This window comes from Lissotriton vulgaris, chromosome 5 (assembly GCF_964263255.1).
Source record: "Lissotriton vulgaris chromosome 5, aLisVul1.2, whole genome shotgun sequence".
Classification (NCBI taxonomy): domain Eukaryota; kingdom Metazoa; phylum Chordata; class Amphibia; order Caudata; family Salamandridae; genus Lissotriton; species Lissotriton vulgaris.
Window position 1 is genome coordinate 1,357,720,654 of NC_141693.1, and position 22,237 is coordinate 1,357,742,890.

Below are 22,237 nucleotides of genomic sequence, written 5' to 3' on the forward strand. Positions count from 1 at the left end.
AGCAGATAATAACCGGCTTGATTCCTCCGAGGAGGACGACCCAGAGGAATCCGAACAACAACCTAAAGAAATAATAGCATATGTAGGTAAGGGAAATTACCTTAAGAAAGGCATTCGTCCAGAAAGCAAGAGAGTTTTTCTCTCTGGCATCTCGAAAACGAGTTCTCCTGAATATCTGTTTCAGGCTACCGATAAAATTCTTCAAGAACGAATGGGGTACCATGTACTCAATTCTATGGATGAACAAGAACTAGCCCGGTCAGCAGTACTATGGGCTGACAATACTAGCACATATAATGATGATACAGTAGCACAAACATTTTTGAACCTTTCCCCAGACGAGCAGAAATTAGCTGGTATGTACATGATTCAGCATCTCATCACGTTATACCGGCATCAACATTCTGATCCAGGTCCTCTACCTGATACATTAGAAGCACTACTTATGAATAGATGGAGAGGCCTAAGTACCAAGTTAATTCAAATAATTCTAGAACAACGGCACAGATATAACGCTTTCTTAGGCCCACAATATGCTCCAGGTTCAGCTCCGCCCCCAGAAAGAAAAGAAATGTTTCATTTTGACAGGCAGAACCCTTTACGAGAAGTACACCCAGTTATGAATGCCGATAATACCCTACGACGTGTGTTTGTGTACACACCTTTAACAAAGTTGGAATTGTTAGAAATGAAGAAACTAGTGCCCTGTCACGATAAAGACCCTGCAGGTTTTCACCGAGAACTTAAGGACATGTTACTCATGGGAGATTATACGTACACGGATATTATGAAATTGTTAAAGGTACGGTTGCCCACGGGCATTTACGAGAAACTAAAAGAAAAAGAATGGGAGGTGGGAGATAAAAATATTATTTGGACTGAAATAGAAGACGAAGAAAAAATCCGTACTCCAGGGCTAGGCCTTGGGGAAAAAGCTAAAGCATTACCAGGATTAATAGTACAGGTTTTGCCAAGATTATTGACAACTAAAAAGGAAGACTGGGACGCGATCTCAGCCTGTAAACAGAAACACGATGAAGACACTAGTGACTTCTATTCAAGATTCGAGAAATGTTTTATTATTAATAGTGGCCTGAAACCAAGCAGCGAGTCATACCCACACCTTTTTGTAAGCAAATTAGTAGAGAATTCCCTAACACAGGTTAAGAATCGTGTATATAAAGTCGAAAGTACATGGCAGGCAAATACGCCATCTCAGATGTTGCAAATGTTACAATATCACCAGAACAGAATTAGAGAAGAGCAAGAACATGAACATAGACGTATGAAAGACACGAAAATGAAAATACTAGTTGCCCAGTCAGTCCCAGCTGACGGTCAGAAAAAGGGTGGGACGCAGACAAATAATTCAGCAGCTCCTGTTAAAGGGACATGCAACTATTGCAAGCAGCCAGGCCACTACGTAAACGAATGTCCAGTCCTGAAACACAATATAGCGACAGGTAAAACTAAAGAAAGACCACGTCAGCCTAGACAAGACCAGGTCCAGCAACAGACTACACAGAATATACAGCCTATGCATGCTTCCCCACATACAGCACAGACCGTAGCGGTATCACAGCCACAGCCCATTGCCGCGACACAGCAAGTTTCACAGCAGATGTACCAGTATGCCCAATCTGACTATCCCGATTATCAGCGATACACATGAAATAGCCTAGAGAGGGAGGTTGGCTTGCCTCTTATTGAAATTCCTGTAGATCAAGAGGGTCCTTATGTACATAGTCAAGTATTAGGAAAAGACAGAAAGTTTTTAATTGACACAGGGGCAAGTCGCACCACAATCAGTCATGACGAGGTCCCAGGGGCACCCCTCTCAGGCTCACAGAATGTTTCCCTTGGTTTTTCAGGACAGCCTATTGTAAATGAAGTATCAGAACCCGTTCCCCTAGCAGTAGGTCCATTATCACGTGTCACAGACCTATTACTGACGAAGTCATGTCCAGAAAACTTATTAGTTATCAAGACCCTGAAGGCTCTAGGAGCCGTAATATGTTGTTCTCCGGAAGGAGTTAGACTTTTCCTACGTGACTTTAAGGGTCACTATGTATTACGAGAGTTTGATGTCAGATTGAAAAATGTACCGAAATACCTGTGGGCACAAGGCCCAACCGATGTAGGTTGTATGCACATTACACCATACCGTGTCACACTCAAACCAGGGGTTGTTTTACCCCGAATCAGACAATACAAGTTACCACCTGATGCTGTAATGGCTTTACTGGAAATCATTGAAGAGCTCATTGCCCAAGGAGTGGTTGTAGAGACCGACTCCAATGTCTGTAATTCCCCTATCATTCCGATTCTTAAACGTACTGATCCCAAGGCACCGCCAGTATATCAGCTGGTGATTGATTTACGAGAACTGAACAAATGCATTGTACCACAGTATCCCGTGGTTCCCGACATCTCATCCTTATTGACTGCTATTGATTCAGAAGCGACGTTCTTTAGCGTAATTGACCTCAAGAACGCCTTCTTCAGTGTACCCATTGATCCAGAGAGCCAATATCTCTTCGGTTTCAGTTTAAATGGCCGAAGCTTCAAATTTTCACGCGCACCTCAAGGATTCACAGAAAGCCCCAGCATCTATAGCCAAGCACTGAAAAGACAACTTGACTGTATCCAAATGCCAGTTAACACTGCCTTACTCCAGTACGTCGATGATCTGCTGATCACCGCACGAAGTGAACCCGAATGTGAACAAGCATCACTGATAGTTCTACACTTTCTGGCTGACAAGGGACACAAGGTGTCTCCCTCGAAGCTACAATTCTGTGTTCAGCAAGTTGTGTACCTGGGTCACTTGCTGTCCAAAGTGGGGAGACAGCTCACTCCTGACCGCATCCAGTTAATTGTAAATATGCCACAACCCCAGACACAAAAAGAAGTGCGGGCCTTTATAGGCCTCACCTCGTACTGCAGACAATGGATTCCTCAGTATGCATTTCTAGCTAAACCACTGATACAGTTGACGACACAGGAGGCAGCGACTTCGACTGCCCTCCCTTGGACTCAGGAACACACACAGGCTTTTGAGGAATTAAAGAAAGCTTTATGTCAAGCACCAGTTCTAGCGACACCATGTTACAGCAAACCTTTTACACTTTTTGTCACAGAACGTGAAGGTACAGCGTTGTCTGTCCTCACACAAGATCAAGCAGGTTCGCATAAGCCTTGCGCTTATTTTTCAAGTACATTGGATCCAGTGGCCCAGGCCCTGCCTGCGTGCCTAAAATCAGTTGCCGCGACAGCCTTAGCAATCAGACAAAGCGATTCAATAGTATTAGGACACCAGTTGACAGTACAAGTTCCGCATTCTGTAGAAGTCCTTCTAAACCGAACACAGACTCAACACCTGACTATAGCACGACTGACAGGTTATGAACTGACACTGTTCCAGCCACACATAGAAATCAGACGCTGTAACATTCTAAATCCTGCCACATTGTTACCCTCGGTTATGACAGATTCAACACCACATGATTGTATAGAAATAATTAATGTAGTAACAAAGCCCCGACGAGACTTAACAGATGTTGCACTGACAAATCCAGACCTGACACTTTATGTGGACGGTTCATGCATGAGAACAAGCACAGGAGAATTAGTGGCCGCATATGCAGTGACCACCGAAACTGAAGTCAAAGAAACACACCGTATTGATACACTGTCCGCTCAAGCCGCAGAGCTTATCGCTCTGACCCGAGCCTGTATACTAGCCAAGAACAGAAATGTTAACATATACACGGATTCACGTTATGCTTTCGGAGTTGTACACGACTTCGGAATGTTATGGCAAGAACGAGGTTTCTTGACCTCCCACGGCGCCAAGATCCAACACGGTCCGCTCATTCAAGCACTGTTAGAAGCAATACATCTGCCTTCAGGCATATCCATCATGAAGTGTAAAGCACATACTAAAGTTACTGACTCTATTTCTCAGGGTAACGACCTGGCAGATCAAACAGCAAAACATACCGCATTGACTCACACCCAGGCAACTGATGTGACAAAGGCAATAGTACCGACACATTGTATGGCTGTTAGGGATCCCACACTAGATGTAATCGATATTCAGACACATGCTACTCCAGACGAAATCAAGAAATGGTCCGAACTAGGAGGGGTCCAGACAGATCAGGGATGGATGACGAAGGGAAAATCTACATGGTTTCTCCCCGACTCTATGGTTCAAGTCATAATAAATACAGCACACAGTCCAGCACATCTGGGAGAAAAAGCCATGTTAGACAGTTTACAGAATCTCTGGTACAACAAACATTTACGAGCAGCAGCAAAACAGAAAGTGCGTACTTGCATGATCTGTTGTCAGTTCAATCCAGGTAAAAGCGTCCCTGTAGAGCAAGGTGGATTTCATCCTCCCGATCACCCTTTTGAAGTCCTCCAGATGGATTATATCCAGATGGAACGTTGTCGAGGATTCAAGTATGTCCTCGTAGTTGTTTGTGCACTTTCCCGTTGGACAGAAGCATATCCAGTACCAGACTACACTGCCCCGACCACTGCCAAGCAGCTGGTTCGAGAATTCTTCCCACGGTACGGCTTGCCTCGTATCGTATACTCAGATAACGGACAGCCATTCTCGTCCGAGCTCATGAAGCAGGTCTCACTCCTGCTAGGATATCAGTGGAAATTCCACTGCGTCCGACATCCCGAGGCAGCTGGCCTTGTAGAGAGACACAATCAGACACTGAAAACCCGTCTTGCTAAAGTTTGTAAAGAGAAAGGGGTCGACTGGATAGTCGCCCTGCCAGTTGCATTGTTTTATATGAGGATGGTTCCTCATTCGAGATCAGGGCTATCCCCGTATGAGGTGGTCTTCGGCAGGCCACCAAATATGTGGGGGACGCCCATGCCTAAGAAAATAACCGATGTTGATTGTAATATGCTGACAGATTACCTTGCCTCCTTGATGTCTGCACTCCAATCATGTCGTTCACAGGTTGCCGCAGCCTTTCCCGACAACACTGATGTAAAGCCACACGATGTCCGCCCCGGTGATACTGTGCTGATACGAAATTTCGACAGGAGGAGTCCGCTGGAGCCCCGTTGGCAGGAGCCGAAGCTCGTCCTTCTAACCACAAGGACCGGGATCAAGGTGGAGGGCAGAAAAGGGTGGATACATACAAGCCACGTAAAAAAATGTAATGAACTGCTGCTGCCAGAAACTGACTCTTCCACCCCCTCAAAGGACTGCCCAGATTCTAGTGACTTTAAACCTCCCATGGTAGAGAAAACTCCGCAAGAAGAGTACAAGTTGAAATTGCGGTCTAGCAAGTCAGACAGTTTAATTGTTTAAGTCCTCCCCTAGGTGAATCGGTTAAATAGTCTCTGACATGTATCCCCTAGACCCCAATAGAGAGAGAGATAGAGAGAAACAGATCAAGAAGCAACGCTACTGTAAATCTCTCAAAAGTTACTGTATTGTCACCTTATGGATTATGTTTTCTTTAAGTCTTACGATTATTGTCACCAGTATAATTCTACATATATACTTTCCTATTACTACACGTGCACATTCTTCTTCTAATGACACTGCCGAGCATTCTTTTAGCGAGTTACCTCTTCATGAATTGTCCTACCGACTTGCGCTGCGCAACAATACATTCATTAGTATGTTACACCACTCGCATCAGACCAGCAATGCTACAAATTGTTGGATATGTGGCCGACTCCCTCCCTACCAGAAATACAAAGGAGTCCTGCCCCTCTTCCCGTACCCGTTCACACACAATGGTTCATGTGGAGCCTGGTTTAGTTTGATTAATGCCTTAGATTCAAATTCCGTAGTTTATCAGGGTAACTGGGTATGGGGAAACCTGAACACAGTTCTGCATAGAGTATGTTATCCTGACAAAGAGGGAGTCCCCAAAAGAACAGGAACTGATCTAGAAAATGAAGTATATGGATTAGGAAATTTTACACTCAACCTCATGATTCTGAATGTTGAATCCGAAACCGAACCAGACTTGCCCACTATGTCAGTACTACCAGTCAAAGGTGAATTATGTATTAGAAAGAAGGGTTCAATACACCTGGGTCATAGTAAATGTACTACCGTGATCGAATTTAGTGATAAGGGCAAGTCCACATTCAAAGCTACACGTCATTCCTATTTTATTTGTGGTCAGACAGCATACATACGTTTGCCTCTAGATTGGGATGGGACCTGTTACATTGGATTCTTACTGCCACCTGTTTTCCTAGCTCCACCGGATTATCATAGAAATTCCCGTCTAGTTCACAGACCCAAAAGAGATCTCCCAATTGTCGACTATACGGAAACGGCATGGGAAAAATTCACAGATTTCAACAAAGGTTTCTTTCCCTACTTAGGGGCTATCTTTAATAGTAAGTCTATACGTCACTTGACCAGAACTCTCGAAGCAGTAGTGAAAGAGACCACTTCCGCCCTAGGTAACTTGACTGAGGAACAGTCTGCTATGAGACTTGTCGTTCTTCAAAATCGTCTTGTTATTGACGTCATACTAGCCGATCGCGGAGGAGCCTGTAAGGTCCTCGGGTCAGCTTGTTGCGTTTTCATCCCAGATAATGCTCCGTCCGTATATAAGGCTATTACCCGTCTCCATAAGATAGCTAGTCAGATACATCAGAATCCAGGCACTTGGACTTGGTCCAGTTGGCTCTGGACTACCATATCAGCTTGGGGTTGGAAAATACTGTCACTTCTTGGAACCATTCTACTTATAGTATTCAGTTGCTGTCTATGTTTACAATGTGGGCCAGCGATTTGCGGCTTGTGCGCCACATCCTGCACTCCCCATTCAAGTCAACGTTCTAAATCCCATGTGAAAAAGGATGAGCAGATGATGCTAACTACTCAAATAAATAGATTAATGACGATTGATATATCATGAAGGGTCCGTAGGGAACAAGGAGGGAATGAGGAAATATAAATTTTATGGTCAAGAAATGTTCCCTAACGTGTACCCCACCGTCTCCATGTACGAGCTTAAAGTGCATGTAACTTCCCTCCTGTGCCAGCTATGAAGACGCAAACACATTTGCGTCCAACATTAACATGTCCTCTTTCAGATCCACCCTGAATGGGTCGGATATTCAGTTCCTAAACATGCCTTGCCACCGTCTTTGTATGGTGCATTTTCATGTATTCCTGGCTCTGTGCGAGTTAGGCCCTGTTTTCTGTCCTCAAGCCTCTTTTCAAACGCATCTCTGCCTCCTGAAACTGCAAGGTGGGATGCCCCCACCCGTGAACTCTGTCCTACTCCCTGCGAGGCGAGCGGAGCCTGGCTCGGCCTGTCTGCCTGCCAAAGACAGTATTTTACCTTCATGTTATCAGTATAGCCAAGCTTAGCTTCCCGAAAACACATTCCAGTCCAGCAGAATAGATAAACAAACCCCCGGCTGCAGAGCAAAGGGCCCGGCCTCTCTGTAAGTAATTCATAGCTCCCGTTACCATGGTAGGACCATACCCCCTCGCTTTACACACAGACACGTAGGCACATGTGCACGCACTCATAGTCAGTATAGGATAGCCTCTGCCCAAGAGACCTTTCTTTCTAGATAGTATGGTTCCCAAACATCAGATATCAGATATGATATAGGAACGAGTTGATCTGACATGCCAGACTTCTGTCTCTTTCCTCTAGTGTAAATGTCAAGTCCCCTGCACCCTCCAGTTTCACGTCAATCACACGTCATGCAGCTGCGCGCGCATCCTAGCTACCGATTCCTGCTGACTCTGCACTATTCTGTCATAGAGCCACCCACTTCTGACACTCACATGTGACGTTTCTAGAACACACCTCTGTGCACGCCTTAGTTCTCGCCTTCTGATTACGTATTGCTAACACGTGTGTGTTCTTATCTTGTTTCTCTCAGCTGTTACGCCTTCTGCATTGACTTCTATTGTGTATATTAAGTATAAAAGTAATGTAATGTCAATAAAGTATGCTCTATCCCTTCCTGAACCCCAGTGGTGTCAGGAATCCGATATCCGGTTCTAGAACCAATCCTTTTTAAGGAATAAAACCCCTAAGAACTCTAACACCACGGACTCTGCGTCTTTCTTTCCGATTGAGTTATTTTTGTTTAAGTACTTACCTGCATAGAAATTAGGACGGTAAATCAAATATTTACCACAGTTGAACAGTAGAAATATGAATAGATCTCCCTTATTTAGGAACAGCCACAACGTGGAGAGACCAACACACAGTCAACTCTTGAATTATTGAAACTCTGAACCAACACAAACATGGTACATAAGTATCAGTCATAGTCCAAACTGATAACATATGTCTAATAAGCAGATTCCTTAAGTCTATGAAGTATGACCACGGATGTTACATATCTACAGACTGCACAAAGGAAGAATGTGTGCAACAATGACTGTGTATCACTGCACATTCACAACACCTGCCTCATGAAGGTCAAGCAACCAGATCTGAGAGCTGCATCTTGTTTATGTAATCAGACACTCAGACCTCTTAGCTGAACAGAAATATCCTTTCAAGGTAGGCATGGAAGGTCATGACAAATTTACTCTCCCCCCATGTGGAGGAGGCAGTGAGACCCTGTTTGAATATCATACAAGCCGGGTCGGCATCCAGACCAAGGCCTTTCCCAATCGTATACCAAACATATTCATGGAATACAAAGCAGTCCGACCTCAGTCATTGGAAGAGCATGAAACAGATGTTAAAGGAGCATGGTGCTGCAACTTTTGATCATTAAATGCAAAACAAGGTCATCAACAATTGCTAGCCTGTGAACTCCGGACATATCAACAAACAGATGACAGTTGCATAATCAATATACAAATACAACAGTGTTAAAAAAATGCATTACTTCATTTCTTACGTTACAGGTAGGGCGAAGGTGGAAATACTGTGTTAAACAATCTAGGATCATCACAATGATACAGAGACACCGGTCCATGTGTCATGCATAATAGAAAAATAAACAATCGGATCGTGTCTTACAAAAGACACTGTGTGGCAACTACACAGCAAACTAATTGTCTGCTAGATGCATTTCAAGTGCCCAACCTGTCACATTGTGGAGCATGTGAAATGTATATGTTGCATGCCAATAAAGGGGATGATGTATGTCATTACGAACAACATGACTGCAGATATCAGTCTGTGTCAGTAAACTCTTCTGACTTCACACATCAAAGTTGTAAGTTAGAATACGTCCATCCTTAAATAACAATTCCATTTTAAAATAAAAGTTGTGTTTTCTTTCACAGATGAGCCTACTCATGATGCACGTCAGAGTCAGGCCAGGGAGAGGGGGAGCAAAGCATGTCACAAGTACCTACTCTGATCATTTCCCGGTGTTACTGTGGCTACGCCCACCAGGCAACATCTCTCCATATCGATTGTGGCAGCTCCAAACCACGCAAACAGAAGGAGATAATGGACAGAGGCGATCGGATTGTGGAGACCCTCTGACATGAGACGGGAGGCTTTGGGACTACCTCCTCTACTATATTGATGAACCCTCCCCAACCCAATTCACAAAACTTTGTTGGAGAGGTCAAACTGCATTGTGCAATGTTGACGGAAGACTGGTTTCGATTGCATTAAGGAGTGCCGAAGTTAATGTCCTATCTGGGATTTCTTTGTGCTGAGCTGGTTCCCGCTCGTGGGACGCGCGTGGGCGTAGCCGGGCTCAGCCCGGGCAAAGGGCGGGCCGTCTGTGGCCGTCCGGGGCCAGAGGTGGCCAGGCTGGGCCATCCTATTGATATTTACATTTTTCGGACAGTAAGCACTAGATAATTGAGGGCTGCAGCACTTGGTTGCAGGGGACTGACTGTGTGTTATTATTATTTGGTTGTATTTATTCTTGCCATGAGTAAAAGGAAGGTGGGGGATAGGGTGGTGGGTACTCTGGATGCATTCCTACTAAGAGCTGAATCGGTTCTAATTCACGAGATCGAGGCTACTGAGAGTAGACTCTCGCTCGAACCGATCCTATCAAGAGGGGGATCATTGCCTAGGGTCCAGATACAGCCTACCCCTGAAGCTGTTTCTACAAATGACCCTTCCTCTCCAAGGCTATTTAGCATGCTGCCAATTAGTCCCGATCTGGCCTCTCCACAGCCCCAGAGTAGTGCAGGGAGCCCAGTTATGGTAATGACAAGAGGGAAGAAGGTCTTAGGTAGCACAAACATAGAACCTCCAAATAAAAAAAGGAAGCGGCGTGGAGCTAAAAAAACGCCAGGTACTTGTGAACCAAGTGGGGCTTTTGTCTTTGGTAACCCATGCTCCAATACCCCTGACACCGCCCCATGGTCTGCTCTAATCGGCTATTGAATCAAAATGATCTTCGTACCCTATTAATAGAACAGTTAGCCGTTTTTATTGACCCACTATTGAAAAGGTTAGATTCTGTCGATGTCAGACTTACGAAGATTGAAGAAGCTCTGTCATGCCCGCCCCCAGTTATCCCTGTACAGCTTATTTCTCAGGCATCAGGAGGAGTTATCCCTGTAAGAGTGGGGGAAATATACAGGGATCAGGGTGGTACGATGGCGAAAGCACAGATAATAGTGGATGGGGTACAACCAGCAGGGAGGGCTATCAATGGGGCTAGTAACAACAAGCCTATGCCCCAGCGGCAGCCTGCTGGGGCCGAGGGGAATTGGAGGCAGGTGGAACACAGTAGTGATGGGGGGCCAGATAAGCTCCCCTATCTCCACCTCCCACCAGAAGCAACCCCTTACTCGGTTATTCTAGCAAATGTCCCCCCTCTCACCCCGGGGTCACACGAGCATTGGTCGTCACTTAAAAACAAGGCCCTTCATTTCTTGAGTAAGAAGACAGGCATCGGGGAGGATTTATTCCATGAGTTCAAAATGGTCAGACGTATAAAATGCTTTGGTCACTCTGTTAAATCTATGCCAGGGGACTGTGTGGTCTTGAGCTTCAGGTCACCTGCTTTGGTCCGTTATATTTTCGAGATGTTTGGCCATACCCAATTTACTACTGATGCTGTTAGACTCCTCCCCCTTGGCTTCTTTTACAAACAGCATATGCCGTCTAGACCCAGGGGCTTTCAAGCATCACAGGATGTCCACTCCTGGTTTGACCCTTCCTTTCAGTGCAATAATCGCTATGAGGTTTTATCCTCACTCGAAGAAATCGACTGACTGGGAATGGATGTTCAATTGGGTCTTGATAGTGGAGTTAAGAAGGGGAGGGATCTGGACCTCATGGGGGCAGGTCACTCAACCCATGATTTTATGGAGACACACACTCCCACTGCTACTCCCGCAACATCAGACCCCACAGTACTCAAAGCTAGTTTAATTGTGGCAGGTACAGCTACCGGGTGTGGTGCCCCTGCAACACTGGGGGCATCAATGATTATCTCCTCATGGAATATAGCGGGTTTAGACTCGAAAGTAGCATCTGCTGATTGGATATCTTACATAGAAGGCTCAGATATCTGGGCTTTCCAAGAAACGTGGTCCACTGCGGATGTTTTCCAAAACTGTTATTAACATTTTTCTAAACCAGCTATAAGGGGTCTTAGAAGAAGACCAGCGGGTGGGTTGATTTGTTGAGTAAGGCAAACTGAGGGGATAAGTGTTGAGGAGTTATATATCGACAGTTATATATCGACAGTCCAGACATCTTGGCTATAAGGGTTAGATCAGTGAGTAGCCTTGATCTAACTGTGTATAATATCCTCTCTAGGGGACAACCGGGTGGGAGGAGTTCACAGGTTATTATGGCTTTAGCGAGTCATTTGTCTCAAGGAGCACCTAATGCTGATTTAATCATTGCAGGAGATTTTAATACCTGCTTTGAACCATTAGACTGGCTCAGTGATGAGATCAATGCACTTTGGGGGGTGCCGCAATTGGATCTCCAGCCTATTAAAAAATGGACAGAGGCTGCACTTCAAGTAAAAGGGCTGTGCTTGGAACGGGGCCTAAGGGTAGCTAATGGTAGGACAAAGTCCGATGTTTTGGGTGCGGTGACCTTTGATAATGGTCGATCTAAAAGCTGCATTGATTACATTCTTGTGAATGTGGAGTTATGGTTCCTAGTTCAAGATATGGAAGTTCAATGCCGCCCTGAAAATAATCACAATCCCTTGGTTCTCAAATTGAATGATAGGAGCTTCCGTGGCCTAGTGCCAATGGAGGATGACTTCCGCTCCAATTTAATAACCAATTTAATAACCATCGCAAATGATCTGAGAAGGGTTCAAGGGCCAAGGTAGCATTAGATGAAAGTAATGTGGCAGAAATTAGGACGCTAGTATCAGGGTATTTAACGAAACTCTCTGAATGTGGCTCCCAAATGGTCCTAAATGCTAAATTAGCGGCAATCCACAGTGAGCTATTTAATGAGCTATTTAATGGGCTGAAAAGGTTTTTCATAAACACTAAAGCAGCTAGGAAGATTAGAAAGTATTAGCCTAACTCGTGGTACAATGACTCGTGCAGGCTAGCCCACAAAGCTCTTGCAGTAGCTATTAAATCTAGGAGCCACGCCAACATCAAACAGTGTAGAGTATCCTATAAATCAATTTTAAGAAATGCTAAGAGAGATTGGGACGAGGAGCGATGGCGATGTTTAATATTAGCATGTAAAGGCAGGAATATGACCCAATTCTGGGACCTTATCAAATGGGGGAACGGGCAAAGGTCGATAACCCCGAATAACAACTTTGAACCACAGCAATGGGTTGCCTTCTTTGAAGCCCAATTTCAACTGCCTGAGCAAAGAATAGAAGTTGTCCCACATATTCAAATAGATGCCCCCCTGCTATTTAATACTAAAGAGGTAGAGGCAGTCTTGAAGATCATCCCAAGTGGTAAGGCACCAGGGCCTGATGTATTCCGGCTGATTTATTTAAGCAGGACCTCAACTTATGGATCCCTTATATCACAAATTCAATTAATTTGTTGGCTGGGGGAGCACCAATTCCTGTATCTTGGTTTGGAGAGGAAATCATCCCGATCTATGAAAGGGGTGATCGCTCCGCTCCGGCCAACTACAGACCCATCAGCTTAATTGATGCAATCCAAAAGATTGTAGCATATCTGATACTGGGTAGGATACAGGGTTGGATGTCTGAAGTCGATATTTTATCTCCCTTACAGGCAGGGTTCTGGTCTCATATGGGGACCCTGGATCAAGCTTTCAGATTTGTCTTGCTTTATTGGAAGGAGGTCCTCTTGGTTAGGGGAATGCTTTTCGCTGCCTTCGTGGATTTAAAATCCGATTTCGATCTTGTCCCAAGAGTCAAACTGTGGGAAGTTTTACTAGGACTGGGGATGCCCAAAGAGTTAGTTTCCCTTGTGGTAAGACTCCATGAATCTACTTATGCCCAGGTTCGGTGGAGGAAACCAGGTGAGGTTACTGAGAAATTTGAGGTAGGGAAGGGCATTCGCCAGGGGTGTGTGCTGGCACCTACCCTGTTTTCCCTATTTATTAACAGGGTGGTGCAGAATTTTGCAATTACCCCACGGATGCCCATGTTAGCTGGCCAAAAGGTGCCCCTGCTCATGTTCACGGATGACACCCTTATACTTTCCAAGACGAGACAGGGGTTGCAGCTGGCACTGTCTCGTTTTGAGGAGTTTTGCCGTGAACATAACCTTGAGGTTAATGTAGGGGAGACTACGTTTATGGTACTCCATGGGTCTAAGCCCGTTAAAGCACGAGTTTTTGTGAGCAGAAAACTCTTGGAGCAGACTGGTGTTGTCATCTTCTTGGGTGTCACTTTTGGTGATAAGCTGAGCTGTAAACCTCAAGTTAATATCCTTGCGTTGAAACACACCCAACTAGCGGGAGCTTTGATTAAGGAACATAGGTTATCACTAACCAAGCCTATAGCTCGAGTTGTTGAAATCTATACAACCAAAATCGTCCCTGCTATTTTATATGGTGCGGAAATGTGGGGTTTTCATAATCTATCCCAACTGTCAGTAGCCCAGAATAAATTTATGAGAACGGTTGTGGGTTTGCCCCAATCCTCCCCTCGTATTCCACTTCTTTTTGACCTAGGTTGTCACCTAATTGAGGACATTGCCCGGTATAGGCCGTTGGCTTTCTGGAGGTGGCTCTTGATCATTCCAGAGCTACACCTATTTGCTAGGGCCATGTCCGAAGTAAGGGGATTGGATCGCTCACACAAGATCCCATGAATGATTGGCATTAAATCCCTCCTTATAGATATGGGGATGAGGGATCTCTGGGATAGCCCAGAGACGGTGGACTTTCCTTCAAAAGAAATATATAGAGCAGCATATTGGGACCTAATTAAAACCAGGAGGTTCTCTGCTTTGATTAGCTCCTCTCTGTCTAGAAATTTGTTTGAGTTAAAAGATGAACCCTGCATGGAAAGCTATTGGGATCTTATAACGAAGCCCCGAGATCGCAAGCTCTATCACCAGTTCAGAGTTGAGACACTCCCGCTCAGAAAGCTTACATGTAAATGGCAACCAGGTTCTAGTGACAAGTGCCCATTTTGCCCGGATCATATAGAAGATATTGAACACTTTCTATATGTATGTCCCGTCTACCAACAACCAAGAAGCATGTGGCTTAAACCAGTATGCTGGTCCTTGGGAACATGCTCTGCGATGGTTGCTAAAAGGCTACTGAAAACTGGTTATAATGACATCGCAGTAATAGGTGTAGCTAAGTTCCCGAGTTGGGCATGGGTACTACGGGAGAAAAACGGGGGGTCCTAACAGCTTTGTATTTTTTTTATTGGATCCCGCTGTATCCTTGAGGAATTGGAAATGTTATGGCTTTTTTTATGATGTGTCTTAAGTCTTGTGCGTGAGATATATTTAATCATGTCTTAAAAATGTGTATTTTAAATTATAGATATAGGTATTTATCTTTTTAATTTTCTGTAAGACATGTTTTATGGAGTATTTAAGATTGCACCCACTTGCAATTTGTTATTTGTAATTAAATGACTGTCCTGTCTTTTAAGATGAACAATCGCAATAAAGACTTTTTTAATTGAATTGAATTGAAATGTATATGTTGCATGTCAATAAAGGGGATGATGTATGTCATTACGAACAACATGACTGCCGATATCAGTCTGTGTCAGTAAGCTCTTGTGACTTCACACATCAAAGTTGTAAGTTAGAATATGTCCATCCTCAGATAACAATTCCATTTTAAAATAACAGTTGTGTTTTCTTTCACAGATGAGCCTACTCATGATGCACGTCAGAGTCAGGCCAGGGAGAGGGGCAGCAAAGTGTGTCACACGTACCTACTCTGATCATTCCCCGGTGTTACTGTGACGTGAAAATATTAGCAAAATTACTGGCAGGACATCGACACTGACCTGGCGGTGGTTGCAGTTATTTTGGATGCCACTAAAGCCTTTGGCTCACTATAGTGGGAGTACATGCGTGCAGTATTGCAAAGAATGGGACTACCTGCCCTTTTCTATCCTGGGTTGCTCTGCTTTACAGCCAGTCACGACCCAGGGCAATCGTGAATACTCCAAATCATTTCCCATTTCATGTGGCCCCACGCAGGGATGCCCTCTGTCACACCTTCTAATTGCCCTTGCTTTTGAATGGCTGCAGCTAAGCTTCAACAGCATCATGGAGAGTACACGAAACGCTAACCTTCCAGACATATACTAGTGTCGCTTTACGCCAACGATATTACTCTCTACACTCACGACCAACAAACCATCCTGTACCCCATTCTCAGGAAGTTCATCAAATTTGGAGATGAATCTGGAGTAAACATCGATTGGGGCAAATACCAGATGTTTCCCCTCAGCCCCAACACCCCAAATCTTTTGATTGACTACCCACTGAATTGGTGCGAATCGGAGATAAAATACTTAGGAGTGGTTATTTCAAAGGACAAGGAGGAGACGCTGCGGAGTGTTGATGCTTAACAAGGGTTTGTCTGCTTGTGTAATGAGACAACTAAACATATGTCTGTCAGCATGGCTGCAAGTGTCTCTGAGCATTTTTATGTTTGTATCTTCAGCTCATTTTACAGTTTAGATTAATTGAACTGGAGGGTAGTGCGTAAAGCACAAATGTGTATAATGTTGAGTAGGCTACATCCAAAGTCAGGGTTTACTCAACAATAGAGTCTTACAAATAATATTAATAATACCAACATTTATAAAGTGCAAACAGCTACCTCAACCAGAGGTGTCCCAACGCTATAGCAGTAGGCGGCATGCGAGGAGGCACAAGAAAAAAAAACAATCCCAAGAATACTAAAAACGACTGAAAAGCCAGGTTTTAGAGATTTCCTGAAACATGGCTCTGATTAAATTTGGCAGGTATTGTTAGGCAGTGAGTTCCAGAGCTTAGCATCTCCCACTGTGAAGGATCTACCTCCTAATCGAGCTTTGACATATCGAGGAGTACATAGCAGACTTAAAGCATTGGACCTCAATGAACGTTTCTGTTTATGTCGGCATAGCAGTGACTTAAGGTAACTAGGACACTTATCATGAATTGTCCAAAAAGCCAAAGTTAATCCCTTAAACTTGATCCTTCTAGCTACCGGGTGTCAAAAGCCAAACTACGTCGTCCCTTACCTTGAGCTGAGCCAAAGTTCCTGGACGACGTAGCAGTTTTCGCAGAGACGCAAGGGACCAACTTCCCAGAAATCTAACTAATAAACTTGCTGATTCTAAATTAACAGCTAAGAATAAAACTAGACTTTTGGGAGGAGGGCCGGTACTGGACGTGACGAGGTGAAGGAGGAATCTTGCTGTCGACCTGCAGAACAACAAGCAATTGGAATTTACTATTGACTCTTAGCGAACTCCCTGGGACCCCAGTTACCTCCCTTTACCCTGAACTACTCAGTCCCCTTGAACCTTCACAGTTTAGACTCCTACCTGCGATCAGATTATTCTGTCCTTCGTCCAGTATTTCTTTGTCTTGGATGAGATGGGAAGTCGTGAAGGAGAGATGTGAAGTAGTGAAGAAGTCCATTGAAGAATCGTTATGGTGTCACGCTTCAAGATACTAAAGAAAAAAGAGTGTCTTACAAATGTTCCACTAAATAGTTCTTCTAAATTCCCCTTTTACCTTTTGACTTACTTGAAAATAGGATGACTCTAGTTGAAAAAATTGGATTCCTTACTCTCTTGTGCTCAAACCTGTTGTAACACAATAAAGAAGATACACCTGCACACTTTCAACTCCCCAAGAAGGACTAGTGATTACAAAAATATCATCTTATATTACAATATTCTCCTTGCAATGCTTCCAAACCTTGGTCCTAGATTGTATTTACAAAATCAAGTCTCTTGCATAAGAACACACTTTTAAAATGCCACGAATATTTCCAAAATCAAGTCTCTTGCATAATAACACACTTTTAAAATGCCACAAATATTTCCAGAATATAAGTCTTCAAAGTTCCGAAGAAATCAGGTGAGTTTTGAACTAAGTTCTGTCTTTCTTGCGAAGGGCGCCTTTAATTTAAAATATCTGATTGTACTAAGCTTGTGTCTTTCCTTTTGCAGGTCTTGCCTTCAAATTCTAAAGCTGAAATCCGGTCGAAGGGAGTGGCAAGCGTTGAATTCTTCTTCTGTGCTGAGAGCCTCCAAGCGCGATCCTTCCTGCTCCCGAGGCAGAAGGCAAAGCGCTTTCCAGAAACTTGGGTGCGGTTTAAGTAGCAAACCGCACCCAGAATTACGTGCGCACGCACACGTCTGAACAGCTGAGAGCCGAACGCGCTCAAAGGAAACAAGGCTTCTTTCGTCCCTGACATTGCGTGTTCATTCTATTTTGTGCTCATGAATTTGCTTTAAACACAGGCGCAATTACAACAATAAATCTGGCCAATTAACAAGAAACACCAAGCGGGCAAATCTTTCGTGTTTAATCCAAATTCTATCAGACAAAGTACATACTCACAATACAGTAATTCACAACAATCACTAAAACACTACTAATGAGGTGCTGGTGCACGGGAAAGGGGTGGGTTTTTTGTAAACAGTTACTCTCTGGCTTTCCTTAGTCTGGGGGTCGAGGAGACTCATGACAGTACTCCCTCCTCAAGACCCCCCCTAAAACAGGTAAGATAGGTTTTGGTTTGTCGGGATGATGAGCATGGAAGGATTTCACTAATTTAGGTGCATTTTTTAGGTTTTCCAAAGGTTCCCATGATCTTTCTTCTGGACCGTATCCCCTCCAATCCACAAGATAAAACAACTTCCCTCGAACCCTTTTGGAATCTAAAATTGATTTTACCTCAAATTCGGAGTCTCCATCTACTATTATAGAAGACGGGGGTTGAATGAATCGAGTTTTTGGATGAAAGGGTTTGACCAAGGACACATGAAACACAGGATGGTATCTTTTTTAAGAAGGAAGACTTAGTTTGACACATACTGGATTTATAACCTTTTCTATCGCAAAAGGGCCAATAAATTTAGGGTTAAATTTGCGATTTCCCTTAATTCTCAAATTTTTGGTACTTAACCAGACTTTATCTCCAGAAGAGTAAATTGGTTGCATGGTCCTGTGCTTGTCTGCAAATCTTTTCTGAGTTTCTTTTGCTTGTGCCAATTTGAAAGCAGCTTGTTCCTGGATAGATGATAATTTGGAAACATAGTCTGAAATAGCTGGTACTGAATTTACCTTCTTAATTTCCTCAGGGAAATTTTTGGGATGGTAACCGAAATTACAAAGGAATGGGGACATTCCTAAAGATGTATGATCTACATTGTTATAGGCAAACTCCAACTGACTTAAAAGATCTGACCATTCTTCTTCTGCACTAGTTAACATACAACAAATGAATTGTTCTATGGTCTTATTGGTGCGTTCAGTTAAACCATCAGTTTGAGGATGGTAGCTTGAGGATAATCGGACTTCCATGTTTAAGAGAGAACTCAAATTTTGCCAAACTCGAGAAATAAATTGAGACCACCTATCAGAAATAACTACTGATGGAATACCATGCAATCGTATTACGTGTGTCATAACCAGATGAGCCAATTCCATAGCAGTTGGTAATCTTTTTAGAGGAATAAAATGAGCCATACGTGAAAATTGGTCAACTATAGTCAGAATGGTAGAAAAGCCTTTTTTGGTAACCGGAAGTTCTACAATAAAATCTAAAGAAATTGTGTGCCATGGTTGAGGTGGTATAGGGAGTGGTGTTAACAAACCACTTGGAGCTTGATGCAAAGGTTTGTTTTGAATACATACACTACAAGTTTCAACAAAATCTTGTACATCCTTAAACATGGAAGGCCACCAGAACGTTCTTTTGATTAATTCATATGTCTTTACCACACTTGGATGAGCAGTTAAAGAAGTGTCGTGGTGGAAATTAAGTATCTTTTTCCTAATCGTTTCAGTGGGTACAAAAATGAGATCTTGCATAAAGATCAAATCACCTCTCTCTTGAAGAAGAGGATACTCTTTTCTCCACTCGTCTAGTCCCTTAGATGTTAGCTCTTTTTTAATATCAGTAATTACTGGGCAACAGGATAAACTTGCTTGAAAGCAAGATGTTGGTATGACAGGTTGAATCTCTTGAGATGGTTCTGTTAGATTGTAACCTATTCTCGATAAGGCATCAGCTTTTAAATGTTCTTTTCCAGGACGATACGTGATCACGAAATCATAATCATTAAAAAACATTGACCACCTCAACTGTCTGGCAGATAAGGCCTTTACGGATCTTAAAACTTGAAGATTTCTATGATCAGTGTAAATAGTGACAGGGTGTCGAGCTCCGAGAAAGTAATGACGCCATTCTTCAAAAACTGCTTTTATAGCTAAAAGTTCTTTATCAGCAATGGCATAGTTCAATTCCGTTTCAGATAATTTCCTGGAGTAAAAGGCTATTGGATGCATGTGGCCTGTGTCTGTATTTCTTTGAGATAGGACTCCCCCAAGTGCTAACTGCGAAGCATCTGCTTCCACAATAAAGGGTTGACTGGGGTCTGGATGACTTAAGATTGGAGCTGTTGTAAATCTCTTTTTTAGTTCTTGGAAGGCTAATTCAGCCTGGTCTGTCCAGACGAATTTTACTCCTTTTCGCAACAATTTGGTAATGGGTGTAATAATCTGAGAGAAATTTTGAATAAAACGGCTGTAAAAATTTGCAAAGCCTAAAAAGCTTTTAACCTGTTTTACAGTAGAGGGGCTAGGCCAAGAATTTACAGCTTCCACCTTTTTTGGATCCATTTCTATTCCACTAGGGCTGATGATATATCCTAAAAAGTCAACTTTTGAAATATGAAATAGACTCTTTTCCAATTTTACGAATAGGGAATTGGAAAGCAATTTTTGAAGAATAGCACGAACTTGCTGTACATGTTCTTTTTCTGAGTTGGAAAAAATCAAAATGTCATCTATGTAGACAACACAACATACATCTATGAATTCATATAAAACTTCATTTATAAAAAATTGGAAAGCAGCAGGAGCATTGCAGAGTCCGAAAGGCATAACTTGGTACTCAAAAAGGCCAAACTTGGTTCGGAATGCTGTTTTCCATTCATCACCCTTTCTGACTCTCACAAGATGATAAGCCCCGCGTAAATCCAATTTAGTATAAATAGTTGCCTTTTTAACTTGATCCAGCAAAGTTGGAATCAGAGGCAAAGGATGCCTGTTTTTAATAGTCACGTTGTTCAAAGCTCTATAATCAATACACATACGCAATTCGCCCCCTTTTTTTGGAATGAAAAAAAGAGCTGATGACACAGGTGATTTAGAATGTCGGATGAACCCATTAGCTAGGTATTCGTCTAGGTACTCCCTGAGGTGTAGATTTTCTTTCTCAGTTAGGGCGTAAATTCTGCTACAGGGCAAGGTTGCTCCGGGAACTAGGTCAATTCTGCAATCAAAATCCCTGTGAGGTGGAAGTGTGTTAGCTTTTTTCTTATCAAAGACGTCAGAGAGGTCGGAGTAAACAGAAGGAACCCCTTCTAATGTCAAAACACTAGTAGATTCGGTACAAAAATCAAAACCCTGAATCATATCCTCAGGTTTCTCAAGAAGAAAGCATTGATCTATGCAATGAGAGGACTTGAAAGTCAAAGTCTTGGATATCCAATCTATATGTGGGTTGTGTGAAACTAACCAAGGAATTCCCAAAATAAGTCTGAACTGAGGTGCATCGATTATGTCAAAAGTTATCCTTTCCCTATGAATAGATGAACTGTCCATTTCTAAAACTTCGGATTGTCTATTGATTGGCCCGGAAGTTAACTCTTTACCATCTACTGCTCTTACTATTTCCGGATGATCTTTTAGGATGGATTTAAATCCTAATTGAGAGAAAAAATGAGAGTCAATAAAATTTCCAGTTGCTCCTGAATCTATGACTGCTTCTACTCTTTTTCTTGGTGAGGTGGAAAGCATACTCTTTAATTCTACTATGATGCAAAACGGTTTACAACCAGTAGGTGGAGCAGTAGAGGCCAAATTAGAAATAGCACTCGACAAACTGACCTCATCTTTAGCCGAGTATTCTAGTTTTCCGATTGTTCTTGAACTACTGCTATATCAGAAGTCTTAGTCTTGGTTTTAACAGGACGAGTAGGGCAATCCTTTACAAAATGACCTGTCTTTCCACAGTACAGGCATTGATTCATCTTTCGCCTTTTGTCTTTTTCCTCTTTTGATAAAGGACCCCGAACTGTACCTATTTGCATTGGTTCTACCGATTCTACTTTAGAAGAGACCTCACGAGGCGTAGAACCTCTTTCTTTTACAAACAACAGTTTGTGATCGCTCCTTCCTTTTTCTCCCTTTCTTTCACTTAAGCGGTTATTTAGTTTCACCACTAAATCAATGAAGTCATTAATATCTTCGGGGGGTTCCAGAATTTGTGTCACCATATCTTTTAAATCATCTCTCAAACCTCTATAAAAAATAGAGACTCTCTTATCATAAGGCCATCTGGCTTCTAGAACTAAACGATTAAACTGTGAAATATAATGAAGTAAATCTGAAGATCCTTGTTTTAGACCTAGCAGCTCATTATCAGCAGATTGTACAAAAACATGCTTAGCAAATATCTTTTTTAATGCACGTTCAAAATTAGTCAAATTATAAAGAATCGGGTCATCACTCTCCACTAAAGGAATTGACCAAAGAGCTGCATCTCCTCCAAAATACAATAACATGAAAGCTATCTTGGAAGAGTCATCAGGAAAAGCCGTCTTTTTTGCTAAAAAATATAAATGACACTGTTGCAAAAAT

General features: G+C 43.0%; 1 protein-coding gene across 1 annotated transcript in view; it reads left to right on the forward strand.

Annotated features, from left to right (window-relative positions):
- LOC147712594 (uncharacterized) overlaps positions 1-22,237 on the forward strand; it is a 49,415-nt gene that overhangs the window by 25,760 nt on the left and 1,418 nt on the right. The window contains exons 3-4 of the mRNA XM_086919668.1: positions 17,409-17,440; positions 17,533-17,670. Coding sequence (XP_086775794.1) covers positions 17,409-17,440; positions 17,533-17,670 — 170 coding nt within the window. The remainder of the gene's footprint in view (positions 1-17,408; positions 17,441-17,532; positions 17,671-22,237) is intronic.